General features: G+C 51.0%; 1 protein-coding gene across 12 annotated transcripts in view; it reads right to left on the bottom strand.

Annotated features, from left to right (window-relative positions):
* Window positions 1-13046, bottom strand: part of LOC147012031 (phosphoinositide 3-kinase regulatory subunit 5-like) — a 325466-nt gene that overhangs the window by 1288 nt on the left and 311132 nt on the right. For 11 of the 12 annotated variants that reach the window (XM_085858068.1, XM_085858079.1, XM_085858069.1 and 8 more), the window contains one exon: window positions 358-482. In XM_085858068.1, coding sequence (XP_085714194.1) covers window positions 358-482 — 125 coding nt within the window. The remainder of the gene's footprint in view (window positions 1-357; window positions 483-13046) is intronic. The other variant, XM_085858078.1, reaches the window with a different exon arrangement.

Below are 13046 nucleotides of genomic sequence, written 5' to 3'. Positions count from 1 at the left end.
CGAAGCTGTACATATGCAAAACAACGGTTATTTTACATGCCTATGCGAGGGTAAGTAGTCTATCATAGCTGTACCTGCAGGTAGGAATGATGTGTGAGCGTAAAGATGTCACAGCGTTCATCACCATGCTCACAACTACATTTTAATCCTGATTGTAATTACCCTTTTAAAACTTTGCTAAATCAGCTGGAAGTGTTAAGTTAGCTCGTGGTCAGGAGCAAAAGTCCATTCACCTTCTGCTCAAATTCCGCAACACCGTGAGTAGTGACACCGTCAGGCTAGGGTGTATTCCAAGCTTGAGGGGCCCTTCTCTTTGTGAAAGGTCACCTTTTGTTGGGCTAAAGATTCATGACTCACTGGATGATGTTTTGAAAGATCTTGTTTTCATCTTGGTCGAAGCAGATGGCGAAGCTCGACCTGCGCTCGGTTGATGAACACCTGATGGACACCTTATCGGCCCAGGCTTGCGTCATGGCGAGCTGCTGTAAGGACAGGCAGGAGTGGAATTTACTGAGATTGATGAGCAGGAGAAGGTGCCGAGCTTTCCCAGAGCTCCCACAAAGATTTGTAATATGCATACACCGGGTGTGCCGAAACAAAAGCCATGCCCCAAACAAAGATTCCATCACAAGCCTCATACCCAACATCATCATGCTACTTAACCTGCAAGTAAATAGGGAGGATGACCGAAGGGAAAAAAACTATCATGGGTATGGAGAGAAAAGACCTGAGATGGTGGTGCGAGCTTCCAGTTCCAGTTTGCTCTGTGCATGGACGAGCTTCTTTCTGCACTTGGAGAACTACCTTCAAAACTTGAGGTTATCCTCTCAGATTTGTCTTGCTGAATGATTAAATTGTCCGGTGTATCTTTTTTGTTTCTCAGGTGTACATGTGCTTTTGTATTGATCTCATGTGTGCACTTCAATGGTGGAAAAGTGTGGGGAAGGCCAGAGCATTGAAATTGCACTCACTGTCCCGTTCACTCTCTTTCCCTCTTGGTAATCTCTTTTCCTCCTCGGCCGAAGTGGATGATGTCAAGACACAACTTGTATTTTAGACCCGCTGTTAGGAGAGGTTTAAGGGATCACACCTCTGACGAATAGTTGCGAGAACATAGCCACTGAATCACGCAGTCAAAAAGGAGAGCTGAAGGAATTCTTCAGGTTATATATATATATATATATATATATATATATATATATATATATATATATATATATATATATATATATATATATATATATATATATATATATATATATCTCTCTCCTTCTCTATTGTCTTCCTCTCCCCTCTCATTCTCCCACCTTCTCTATTGTCTTCCACTCCCCTCTCATTCTCCTTCCTTCTCTATTGTCTTCCTCTCCCCTCTCATTCTCCCCCCTTCTCCATTGTCTTCCTCTCCCCTCTCATTCTCCCACCTTCTCTATTGTCTTCCTCTCCCCTCTCATTCTCCCACCTTCTCTATTGTCTTCCTCTCCCCTCTCTTCCTCTCCCCCTCTCTGTCATTCTCTTCCTCTCCCCCTCTCTCTCATTCTCTTCCTCTCCCCCTCTCTCTCATTCTCTTTCTCTCACCCTCTCTCTCCAATCTCTCTCTCTCTCTCTCTCTCTCTCTCTCTCTGCCCCTCTGTTTCTCATTCTCACCCTCCCATCCCATCCTCCCCTCTCTCTCATTCTCTTCCTCTCCCCTCTCGCTCATTCTCTTCCTCTCCCCTCTCGCTCATTCTCTTCCTCTCCCCCTCTCGCTCATTCTCTTCCTCTCCCTCTCTCTCATTCTCTCCTCTCCCCCTCTCTCTCCTTTCTCCACTCTCCCCTTCCTGCTTTCTCTCCCTCCCCCTTCCCTTCTCTCTCAATCTCTTCCTCCTCTCATTCTCTTGATCCTCCTCTCTCTCCCTATCATTCTCTCAATCTCCCACACTCTATTATCTTGATCCTCATTCGCTGCCTTACCCTCCTCTCTCTCTGCCCCTCTGTTTCTCATTCCCTTCTTTCTCATTCTCACCTCCTCCTCATTCCGTCCCTGTCCCATCCTGTGCAGACTTCATACATCCATCTCCCACACAGCCTTTGAAACAATGCCCCTCACCCTCTCTCTCATTCTCTTCCTCTCACCCTCTCTCTCATTCTCTTCCTCTCACCCTCTCTCTCATTCTCTTCCTCTCACCCTCTCTCTCATTCTCTTCCTCTCACCCTCTCTCTCATTCTCTCTCTCTGCCCCAGTGTTTCTCATTCTCACTCTCCCATCCCCCCTCTCTCTCATTCTCTTCCTCTCACCCTCTCTCTCAATCTCTTCCTCTCTCATTCTCTCTCTCTCTCTTTCTCTTCCTCTCCCCCTCTCGCTCATTCTCTTCCTCCCCCCCTCTCTCTCATTCTCTCTCTCTCTCTCTCTCTCTCTCTCTCTCTCTCTCTCTCTCTCTCTCTCTCTCTCTCTCTCTCTCTCTCTCTCTCTCTCCCTCATTCCCTTCTTTCTCTCCCCCTCTCGCTCATTCTCTTCCTCTCCCCCCTCTCGCTCATTCTCTTCCTCTCCCCCTCTCGCTCATTCTCTTCCTCTCCCTCCTCAGTCTCTTCCACTCCCCCCTCATTCTCTTCCTCTCCCTCTCTCCATTTCTCTTCCTCTCCCCCTCTCTGTCCTTCTCTCCTCTCCTCTCTCTCATTCTCCTTTCTGCACTCTCCCCTTCCTGCTTTCTCTCCCTCCCCCTTCCCTTCTCTCTAAATCTCTTCCTCCTCTCATTCTCTTGATCCTCCTCTCTCTCCCTATCATTCTCTCAATCTCCCACACTCTATTATCTTGATCCTCATTCGCTGCCTTACCCTCCTCTCTCTCTGCCCCTCTGTTTCTCATTCCCTTCTTTCTCATTCTCACCTCCTCCTCATTCTGTCCCTGTCCCATCCTGTGCAGACTTCATACATCCATCTCCCACACAGCCTTTGAAACAATGCCCCTCACCCTCTCTCTCATTCTCTTCCTCTCTCCCTCTCTCTCATTCTCTTCCTCTCCCCCTCTCTCTCATTCTCTACCTCCCCCCTCTCTCTCATTCTCTTCCTCTCCCCCTCTCTCTCTCATTCTCTTCCTCTCCCCCTCTCTCTCATTCTCTTCCTCTCACCCTCTCTCTCAATCTCTCCCTCTCTCTCATTCTCTCTCCCTCTCTGCCCCTCTGTTTCTCATTCTCACCCTCCCATCCCATCCTCCCCTCTCTCTCATTCTCTTCCTCTCCCCTCTCGCTCATTCTCTTCCTCTCCCCCTCTCGCTCATTCTCTTCCTCTCCCTCTCTCTCATTCTCTCCTCTCCCCCTCTCTCTCCTTTCTCCACTCTCCCCTTCCTGCTTTCTCTCCCTCCCCCTTCCCTTCTCTCTCAATCTCTTCCTCTCTCATTCTCTCTCTCTCTCTTTCTCTTCCTCTCCCCCTCTCGCTCATTCTCTTCCTCTCTCTCTCTCTCTCTCTCTCTCTCTCTCTCTCTCTCTCTCTCTCTCTCTCTCTCTCTCTCTCTCTCCTCATTCCCTTCTTTCTCTCCCCTCTCGCTCATTCTCTTCCTCCCCACTCTCTCCCTCTCGCTCATTCTCTTCCTCTCCCTCCTCATTCTCTTCCACTCCCCCTCATTCTCTTCCTCTCCCTCTCTCCATTTCTCTTCCTCTCCCCCTCTCTGTCCTTCTCTCCTCTCCTCTCTCTCATTCTCCTTTCTCCACTCTCCCCTTCCTGCTTTCTCTCCCTCCCCTTCCCTTCTCTCTCAATCTCTTCCTCCTCTCATTCTCTTGATCCTCCTCTCTCTCCCTATCATTCTCTCAATCTCCCACACTCTATTATCTTGATCCTCATTCTCTCCCTGACCCTCCTCTCTCATCTCTCCCCTCCTATCTCTTTCTCTCTCATTCTCACCTCCTCCTCATTCTGTCCCTGTCCCATCCTGTGCAGACTTCAAACATCCATATCCCACAAAGCCTTTGAAACAATGCCCCTCACCCTCTCTCTCATTCTCTTCCTCTCACCCTCTCTCTCATTCTCTTCCTCTCACCCTCTCTCTCATTCTCTTCCTCTCACCCACTCTCTCATTCTCTCCCTCTCACCATCTCGCTCATTCTCTTCCTCTCCCCCTCTCTCTCATTCTCCTCCCCTCACCCTCTCTCTCATTCTCTTCCTCTCACCCTCTCTCTCATTCTCTTCCTCTCACCCTGTCTCTCATTCTCTTCCTCTCACCCACTCTCTCATTCTCTCCCTCTCACCATCTCGCTCATTCTCTTCCTCTCCCCCTCTCTCTCATTCTCCTCCTCTCACCCTCTCTCTCATTCTCTTCCTCTCACCCTCTCTCTCATTCTCTCTCTCTGCCCCAGTGTTTCTCATTCTCACTCTCCCATCCCCCCTCTCTCTCATTCTCTTCCTCTCACCCTCTCTCTCAATCTCTTCCTCTCTCTTTCTCTTCCTCTCCCCTCTCGCTCATTCTCTTCCTCTCTCTCTCTCTCTCTCTCTCTCTCTCTCTCTCTCTCTCTCTCTCTCTCTCTCTCTCTCTCTCTCTCTCTCTCATTCCCTTCTTTCTCTCCCCCTCTCGCTCATTCTCTTCCTCCCCCTCTCCCCCTCTCGCTCATTCTCTTCCTCTCCCCTCTCCCCCTCTCGCACATTCTCTTCCTCTCCCCCTCTCGCTCATTCTCTTCCTCTCCCTCCTCATTCTCTTCCACTCCCCCTCATTCTCTTCCTCTCCCTCTCTCCATTTCTCTTCCTCTCCCCCTCTCTGTCCTTCTCTTCCTCTCCCCCTCTCTGTCCTTCTCTCCTCTCCTCTCTCTCATTCTCCTTTCTGCACTCTCCCCTTCCTGCTTTCTCTCCCTCCCCTTCCCTTCTCTCTAAATCTCTTCCTCCTCTCATTCTCTTGATCCTCCTCTCTCTCCCTATCATTCTCTCAATCTCCCACACTCTATTATCTTGATCCTCATTCGCTGCCTTACCCTCCTCTCTCTCTCTGCCCCTCTGTTTCTCATTCCCTTCTTTCTCATTCTCACCTCCTCCTCATTCTGTCCCTGTCCCATCCTGTGCAGACTTCATACATCCATCTCCCACACAGCCTTTGAAACAATGCCCCTCACCCTCTCTCTCATTCTCTTCCTCTCTCCCTCTCTCTCATTCTCTTCCTCTCACCCTCTCTCTCATTCTCTTCCTCTCCCCATCTCTCTCATTCTCTTCCTCTCACCCTCTCTCTCATTCTCTCTCTCTGCCCCTCTGTTTCTCATTCTCACTCTCCCATCCCCCTCTCTCTCATTCTCTTCCTCTCACCCTCTCTCTCAATCTCTTCCTCTCTCTCATTCTCTCTCTCTCTCTCTCTCTCTCTCTCTCTCTCTCTCTCTCTCTCTCTCTCTCTCTCTCTCTCTCTCTCTCTCTCTCTCTCTCTCTCTCTCTCTCTCTCTCTCTCTCTCTCTCTCCCCTCATTCCCTTCTTTCTCTCCCCCTCTCGCTCATTCTCTTCCTCTCCCCCTCTCGCTCATTCTCTTCCTCTCCCCCCTCTCGCTCATTCTCTTCCTCTCCCTCCTCAGTCTCTTCCACTCCCCCTCATTCTCTTCCTCTCCCTCTCTCCATTTCTCTTCCTCTCCCCCTCTCTGTCCTTCTCTCCTCTCCTCCTCTCTCTCATTCTCCTTTCTGCACTCTCCCTTCCTGCTTTCTCTCCCTCCCCCTTCCCTTCTCTCTAAATCTCTTCCTCCTCTCATTCTCTTGATCCTCCTCTCTCTCCCTATCATTCTCTCAATCTCCCACACTCTATTATCTTGATCCTCATTCTCTCTCTCTGCCCCAGTGTTTCTCATTCTCACTCTCCCATCCCCCCTCTCTCTCATTCTCTTCCTCTCACCCTCTCTCTCAATCTCTTCCTCTCTCTTTCTCTTCCTCTCCCCCTCTCGCTCATTCTCTTCTCTCTCTCTCTCTCTCTCTCTCTCTCTCTCTCTCTCTCTCTCTCTCTCTCTCTCTCTCTCTCTCTCTCTCTCTCCTCATTCCTTCTTTCTCTCCCCCTCTCGCTCATTCTCTTCCTCCCCCCTCTCCCCCTCTCGCTCATTCTCTTCCTCTCCCCCTCTCCCCCTCTCGCACATTCTCTTCCTCTCCCCCCGCTCGCTCATCCCCTCCCTCTCCCTCCTCATTCTCTTCCGCTCCCCCTCATTCTCTTCCTCTCCCTCTCTCCATTTCTCTTCCTCTCCCCCTCTCTGTCCTTCTCTTCCTCTCCCCCTCTCTGTCCTTCTCTCCTCTCCTCTCTCTCATTCTCCTTTCTGCATTCTCCCCTTCCTGCTTTCTCTCCCTCCCCCTTCCCTTCTCTCTAAATCTCTTCCTCCTCTCATTCTCTTGATCCTCCTCTCTCTCCCTATCATTCTCTCAATCTCCCACACTCTATTATCTTGATCCTCATTCGCTGCCTTACCCTCCTCTCTCTCTCTGCCCCTCTGTTTCTCATTCCCTTCTTTCTCATTCTCACCTCCTCCTCATTCTGTCCCTGTCCCATCCTGTGCAGACTTCATACATCCATCTCCCACACAGCCTTTGAAACAATGCCCCTCACCCTCTCTCTCATTCTCTTCCTCTCACCCTCTCTCTCATTCTCTTCCTCTCACCCTCTCTCTCATTCTCTTCCTCTCACCCTCTCTCTCATTCTCTTCCTCTCACCCTCTCTCTCATTCTCTCTCTCTGCCCCAGTGTTTCTCATTCTCACTCTCCCATCCCCTCTCTCTCTCGTTCTCTTCCTCTCACCGGCTCTCTCAATCTCTTCTTCTCACGTTCTCTCTCTCTCTCTTTCTCTTTCTCTTCCCCTCTCGCTCTTTCTCTCCGTCCCCCCCCTCTCTCTCATTCTCTCTTTCTCTCTCTCTCTCTCTCTCTCTCTCTCTCTCTCTCTCTCTCTCTCTCTCTCTCTCTCTCTCTCTCTCTCTCTCTCTCCCCTCATTCCCTTCTTTCTCTCCCCCTCTCGCTCATTCTCTTCCTCTCCCCCTCTCGCTCATTCTCTTCCTCTCCCCCCTCTCGCTCATTCTCTTCCTCTCCCTCCTCAGTCTCTTCCACTCCCCCCTCATTCTCTTCCTCTCCCTCTCTCCATTTCTCTTCCTCTCCCCCTCTCTGTCCTTCTCTCCTCTCCTCCTCTCTCTCAATCTCCTTTCTGCACTCTCCCCTTCCTGCTTTCTCTCCCTCCCCCTTCCCTTCTCTCTAAATCTCTTCCTCCTCTCATTCTCTTGATCCTCCTCTCTCTCCCTATCATTCTCTCAATCTCCCACACTCTATTATCTTGATCCTCATTCGCTGCCTTACCCTCCTCTCTCTCTGCCCCTCTGTTTCTCATTCCCTTCTTTCTCATTCTCACCTCCTCCTCATTCTGTCCCTGTCCCATCCTGTGCAGACTTCATACATCCATCTCCCACACAGCCTTTGAAACAATGCCCCTCACCCTCTCTCTCATTCTCTTCCTCTCTCCCTCTCTCTCATTCTCTTCCTCTCCCCCTCTCTCTCATTCTCTACCTCCCCCCTCTCTCTCATTCTCTTCCTCTCCCCCTCTCTCTCTCATTCTCTTCCTCTCCCCCTCTCTCTCATTCTCTTCCTCTCACCCTCTCTCTCAATCTCTCCCCCTCTCTCATTCTCTCTCCCTCTCTGCCCCTCTGTTTCTCATTCTCACCCTCCCATCCCATCCTCCCCTCTCTCTCATTCTCTTCCTCTCCCCTCTCGCTCATTCTCTTCCTCTCCCCCTCTCGCTCATTCTCTTCCTCTCCCTCTCTCTCATTCTCTCCTCTCCCCCTCTCTCTCCTTTCTCCACTCTCCCCTTCCTGCTTTCTCTCCCTCCCCCTTCCCTTCTCTCTCAATCTCTTCCTCTCTCATTCTCTCTCTCTCTCTTTCTCTTCCTCTCCCCCTCTCGCTCATTCTCTTCCTCTCTCTCTCTCTCTCTCTCTCTCTCTCTCTCTCTCTCTCTCTCTCTCTCTCTCTCTCTCTCTCTCTCCTCATTCCCTTCTTTCTCTCCCCCTCTCGCTCATTCTCTTCCTCCCCCTCTCTCCCTCTCGCTCATTCTCTTCCTCTCCCTCCTCATTCTCTTCCACTCCCCCCTCATTCTCTTCCTCTCCCTCTCTCCATTTCTCTTCCTCTCCCCCTCTCTGTCCTTCTCTCCTCTCCTCTCTCTCATTCTCCTTTCTCCACTCTCCCCTTCCTGCTTTCTCTCCCTCCCCCTTCCCTTCTCTCTCAATCTCTTCCTCCTCTCATTCTCTTGGTCCTCCTCTCTCTCCCTATCATTCTCTCAATCTCCCACACGCTATTATCTTGATCCTCATTCTCTCCCTGACCCTCCTCTCTCATCTCTCCCCTCCTATCTCTTTCTCTCTCATTCTCACCTCCTCCTCATTCTGTCCCTGTCCCATCCTGTGCAGACTTAAAACATCCATATCCCACAAAGCCTTTGAAACAATGCCCCTCACCCTCTCTCTCATTCTCTTCCTCTCACCCTCTCTCTCATTCTCTTCCTCTCACCCTCTCTCTCATTCTCTTCCTCTCACCCACTCTCTCATTCTCTCCCTCTCACCATCTCGCTCATTCTCTTCCTCTCCCCCTCTCTCTCATTCTCCTCCTCTCACCCTCTCTCTCATTCTCTCCCTCTCACCATCTCGCTCATTCTCTTCCTCTCACCCTCTCTCTCATTCTCCTCCTCTCAGCCACTCGCACATTCGCTCCCTCTCACCATCTCGCTCATTCTCTTCCTCTACACATCTCTCTCATGCTCTTCCTCTCACCCTCTCTCTCATTCTCTCTCTCTGCCCCAGTGTTTCTCATTCTCACTCTCCCATCCCCCTCTCTCTCATTCTCTTCCTCTCACCCTCTCTCTCAATCTCTTCCTCTCTCTTTCTCTTCCTCTCCCCCTCTCGCTCATTCTCTTCCTCTCTCTCTCTCTCTCTCTCTCTCTCTCTCTCTCTCTCTCTCTCTCTCTCTCTCTCTCTCTCTCTCTCTCTCTCTCTCCTCATTCCCTTCTTTCTCTCCCCTCTCGCTCATTCTCTTCCTCCCCCCTCTCCCCCTCTCGCTCATTCTCTTCCTCTCCCCTCTCCCCCTCTCGCACATTCTCTTCCTCTCCCCCTCTCGCTCATTCTCTTCCTCTCCCTCCTCATTCTCTTCCACTCCCCCTCATTCTCTTCCTCTCCCTCTCTCCATTTCTCTTCCTCTCCCCCTCTCTGTCCTTCTCTTCCTCTCCCCCTCTCTGTCCTTCTCTCCTCTCCTCTCTCTCATTCTCCTTTCTGCATTCTCCCCTTCCTGCTTTCTCTCCCTCCCCTTCCCTTCTCTCTAAATCTCTTCCTCCTCTCATTCTCTTGATCCTCCTCTCTCTCCCTATCATTCTCTCAATCTCCCACACTCTATTATCTTGATCCTCATTCGCTGCCTTACCCTCCTCTCTCTCTCTGCCCCTCTGTTTCTCATTCCCTTCTTTCTCATTCTCACCTCCTCCTCATTCTGTCCCTGTCCCATCCTGTGCAGACTTCATACATCCATCTCCCACACAGCCTTTGAAACAATGCCCCTCACCCGCTCTCTCATTCTCTTCCTCTCACCCTCTCTCTCATTCTCTTCCTCTCACCCTCTCTCTCATTCTCTTCCTCTCACCCACTCTCTCATTCTCTCCCTCTCACCATCTCGCTCATTCTCTTCCTCTCCCCCTCTCTCTCATTCTCCTCCTCTCACCCTCTCTCTCATTCTCTTCCTCTCACCCTCTCGCTCATTCTCTCTCTCTCTCTCTCTCTCTCTCTCTCTCTCTCTCTCTCTCTCTCTCTCTCTCTCTCTCTCTCTCTCTCTCTCTCTCTCCTCATTCCCTTCTTTCTCTCCCCCTCTCGCTCATTCTCTTCCTCCCCCTCTCTCCCTCTCGCTCATTCTCTTCCTCTCCCTCCTCATTCTCTTCCACTCCCCCCTCATTCTCTTCCTCTCCCTCTCTCCATTTCTCTTCCTCTCCCCCTCTCTGTCCTTCTCTCCTCTCCTCTCTCTCATTCTCCTTTCTCCACTCTCCCCTTCCTGCTTTCTCTCCCTCCCCCTTCCCTTCTCTCTCAATCTCTTCCTCCTCTCATTCTCTTGATCCTCCTCTCTCTCCCTATCATTCTCTCAATCTCCCACACTCTATTATCTTGATCCTCATTCTCTCCCTGACCCTCCTCTCTCATCTCTCCCCTCCTATCTCTTTCTCTCTCATTCTCACCTCCTCCTCATTCTGTCCCTGTCCCATCCTGTGCAGACTTCAAACATCCATATCCCACAAAGCCTTTGAAACAATGCCCCTCACCCTCTCTCTCATTCACTTCCTCTCACCCTCTCTCTCATTCTCTTCCTCTCACCCTCTCTCTCATTCTCTTCCTCTCACCCACTCTCTCATTCTCTCCCTCTCACCATCTCGCTCATTCTCTTCCTCTCCCCCTCTCTCTCATTCTCCTCCTCTCACCCTCTCTCTCATTCTCTTCCTCTCACCCTCTCTCTCATTCTCTTCCTCTCACCCTCTCTCTCATTCTCTTCCTCTCACCCACTCTCTCATTCTCTCCCTCTCTCCATCTCGCTCATTCTCTTCCTCTCCCCCTCTCTCTCATTCTCCTCCTCTCACCCTCTCTCTCATTCTCTTCCTCTCACCCTCTCTCTCATTCTCTCTCTCTGCCCCAGTGTTTCTCATTCTCACTCTCCCATCCCCCCACTCTCTCATTCTCTCCCTCTCACCATCTCGCTCATTCTCTTCCTCTCTCTTTCTCTTCCTCTCCCCCTCTCGCTCATTCTCTTCCCCTCTCTCTCTCTCTCTCTCTCTCTCTCTCTCTCCTCATTCCCTTCTTTCTCTCCCCCTCTCGCTCATTCTCTTCCTCCCCCTCTCCCCCTCTCGCTCATTCTCTTCCTCTCCCCCTCTCCCCCTCTCGCTCATTCTCTTCCTCTCCCCCTCTCGCTCATTCTCTTCCTCTCCCTCCTCATTCTCTTCCACTGCCCCCTCATTCTCTTCCTCTCCCTCTCTCCATTTCTCTTCCTCTCCCCCTCTCTGTCCTTCTCTCCTCTCCTCCTCTCTCTCATTCTCCTTTCTGCACTCTCCCCTTCCTGCTTTCTCTCCCTCCCCCTTCCCTTCTCTTTAAATCTCGTCCTCCTCTCATTCTCTTGATCCTCCTCTCTCTCCCTATCATTCTCTCAATCTCCCACACTCTATTATCTTGATCCTCATTCGCTGCCTTACCCTCCTCTCTCTCTCTGCCCCTCTGTTTCTCATTCCCTTCTTTCTCATTCTCACCTCCTCCTCATTCTGTCCCTGTCCCATCCTGTGCAGACTTCATACATCCATCTCCCACACAGCCTTTGAAACAATGCCCCTCACCCTCTCTCTCATTCTCTTCCTCTCCCCCTCTCTGTCATTCTCTTCCTCTCCCCCTCTCTCTCATTCTCTTCCTCTCCCTCACCCTCTCATTCTCTTCCTCTCCCTCACCCTCTCATTCTCTTCCTATCTCTCATTCTCTCTCTGCCCCTCTGTTTCTCATTCCCTTCTTTCTCATTCCCACCCTCCCATCCCATCCCCCCTCTCCCTCATTCTCTTCCTCTCAACCTCTCTCTCATTCTCTTCCTCTCACCCTCTCTCTCATTCTCTCTCTCTCTCTCTGCCCCTCTGTTTCTCATTCCCTTCTTTCTCATTCTCACTCTCCCATCCCTTCCTCTCCCCCCTCTCTCATTCTCTTCCTCTCCCCCTCTCTGTCATTCTCTTCCTCTCCCCCTCTCTCACATTCTCTTCCTCTCCCCCTCTCTCATTCTCTTCCTCTCCCCCTCTCTTTCATTCTCCTCCTCTCAACCTCTCTCTCATTCTCTCCCTCTCACCTTCTCGCTCATTCTCTTCCTCTCCCCTCTCTCTCATTCTCTCCCTCTCACCCTCTCTCTCATTCTCTCCCTCTGTTTCTCATTCTCACCCTCCCATCCCCCCTCTCTCTCATTCTCTTCCTCTCCCCCTCTCTCTCATTCTCTTCCTCTCCCCCTCTCTCTCTTTCTCATTCTCTTCCTCTCACCCTCTTTCTCATTCTCTTCCTCTCACCCTCTTTCTCATTCTCTTCCTCTCACCCTCTCTCTCATTCTCTTCCTCTCCCCATCTCTCTCATTCTCTTCCTCTCACCCTCTCTCTCATTCTCTTCCTCTCCCCATCTCTCTCATTCTCTTCCTCTCACCCTCTCTCTCATTCTCTCTCTCTGCCCCTCTGTTTCTCATTCCCTTCTTTCTCATTCTCTTCCTCTCACCCTCTCTCTCATTCTCTTCCTCTCACCCTCTCTCATTCTCTTCCTCTCTCCCTCTCTCTCACTGTCTACCCCTCTGTTTCTCATTCTCACCCTCCCATCCCCCTCTCTCTCATTCTCTTCCTCTCACCCTCTCTCTCATTCTCTTCCTCTCCCCCTCTCTCTCATTCTCTCTCTCTCTCTCTCTCTCTCTCTCTCTCTCTCTCTCTCATTCTCTCTCTCTCTCTCTCTCTCATTCTCTCTCTCTCTCTCATTCTCTCTCTCTCTCTCTCTCTCTCTCTCTCTCTCTCTCTCTCTCTCTCTCATTCTCTCTCTCTCTCTCTCTCTCTCTCTCTCTCTCTCTCTCTCTCTCTCTCTCTCTCTCTCTCTCTCTCTCTCTCTCTCTCTCTCTCTCTCTCTCTCTCTCTCTCTCTCTCTCTCTCTCTCTCTCTCTCTCTCTCTCTCTCTCTCTCTCTCTCTCTCTCTCTCTCTCTCTCTCTCTCTCTCCCTCTGTTTCTCATTCTCTTCTTTCTCATTCTCTTCCTCTCCCCCTCTTGCTCATTCTCTTCCTCTCCCCTCTCTCTCATTCTCTACCCCTCTGTTTCTCATTCTCACCCTCCCACCCCCTCTCTCTCTCTCTGTCTCTTCCTCTCACCCTCTCTCTCATTCTCTCCCTCTCCCCCTCTCTCTCTCTCTGCCCCTCTGTTTATCATTCCCTTCTTTCTCATTCTCACCCTCCCATCCCATCCTCCCTCCGCTCTCTCTCATTCTCTTCCTCTCCCCCTCTCTCTCATTCTCTCCCTCTCACCCTCTCTCTCATTCTCTCCCTCTCTCTCTCTGCCCCAGTGTTTCTCATTCTCACTCTCCCATCCCC

The sequence above is a fragment of the Eptatretus burgeri genome, chromosome 15, assembly GCF_056783735.1.
Source record: "Eptatretus burgeri isolate ZD-2024b chromosome 15, Ebu_testis_v1, whole genome shotgun sequence".
NCBI lineage: Eukaryota > Metazoa > Chordata > Myxini > Myxiniformes > Myxinidae > Eptatretus > Eptatretus burgeri.
Note: the sequence above shows the minus strand (reverse complement) of the source record. Positions and strands in the feature narration are given on the sequence as shown.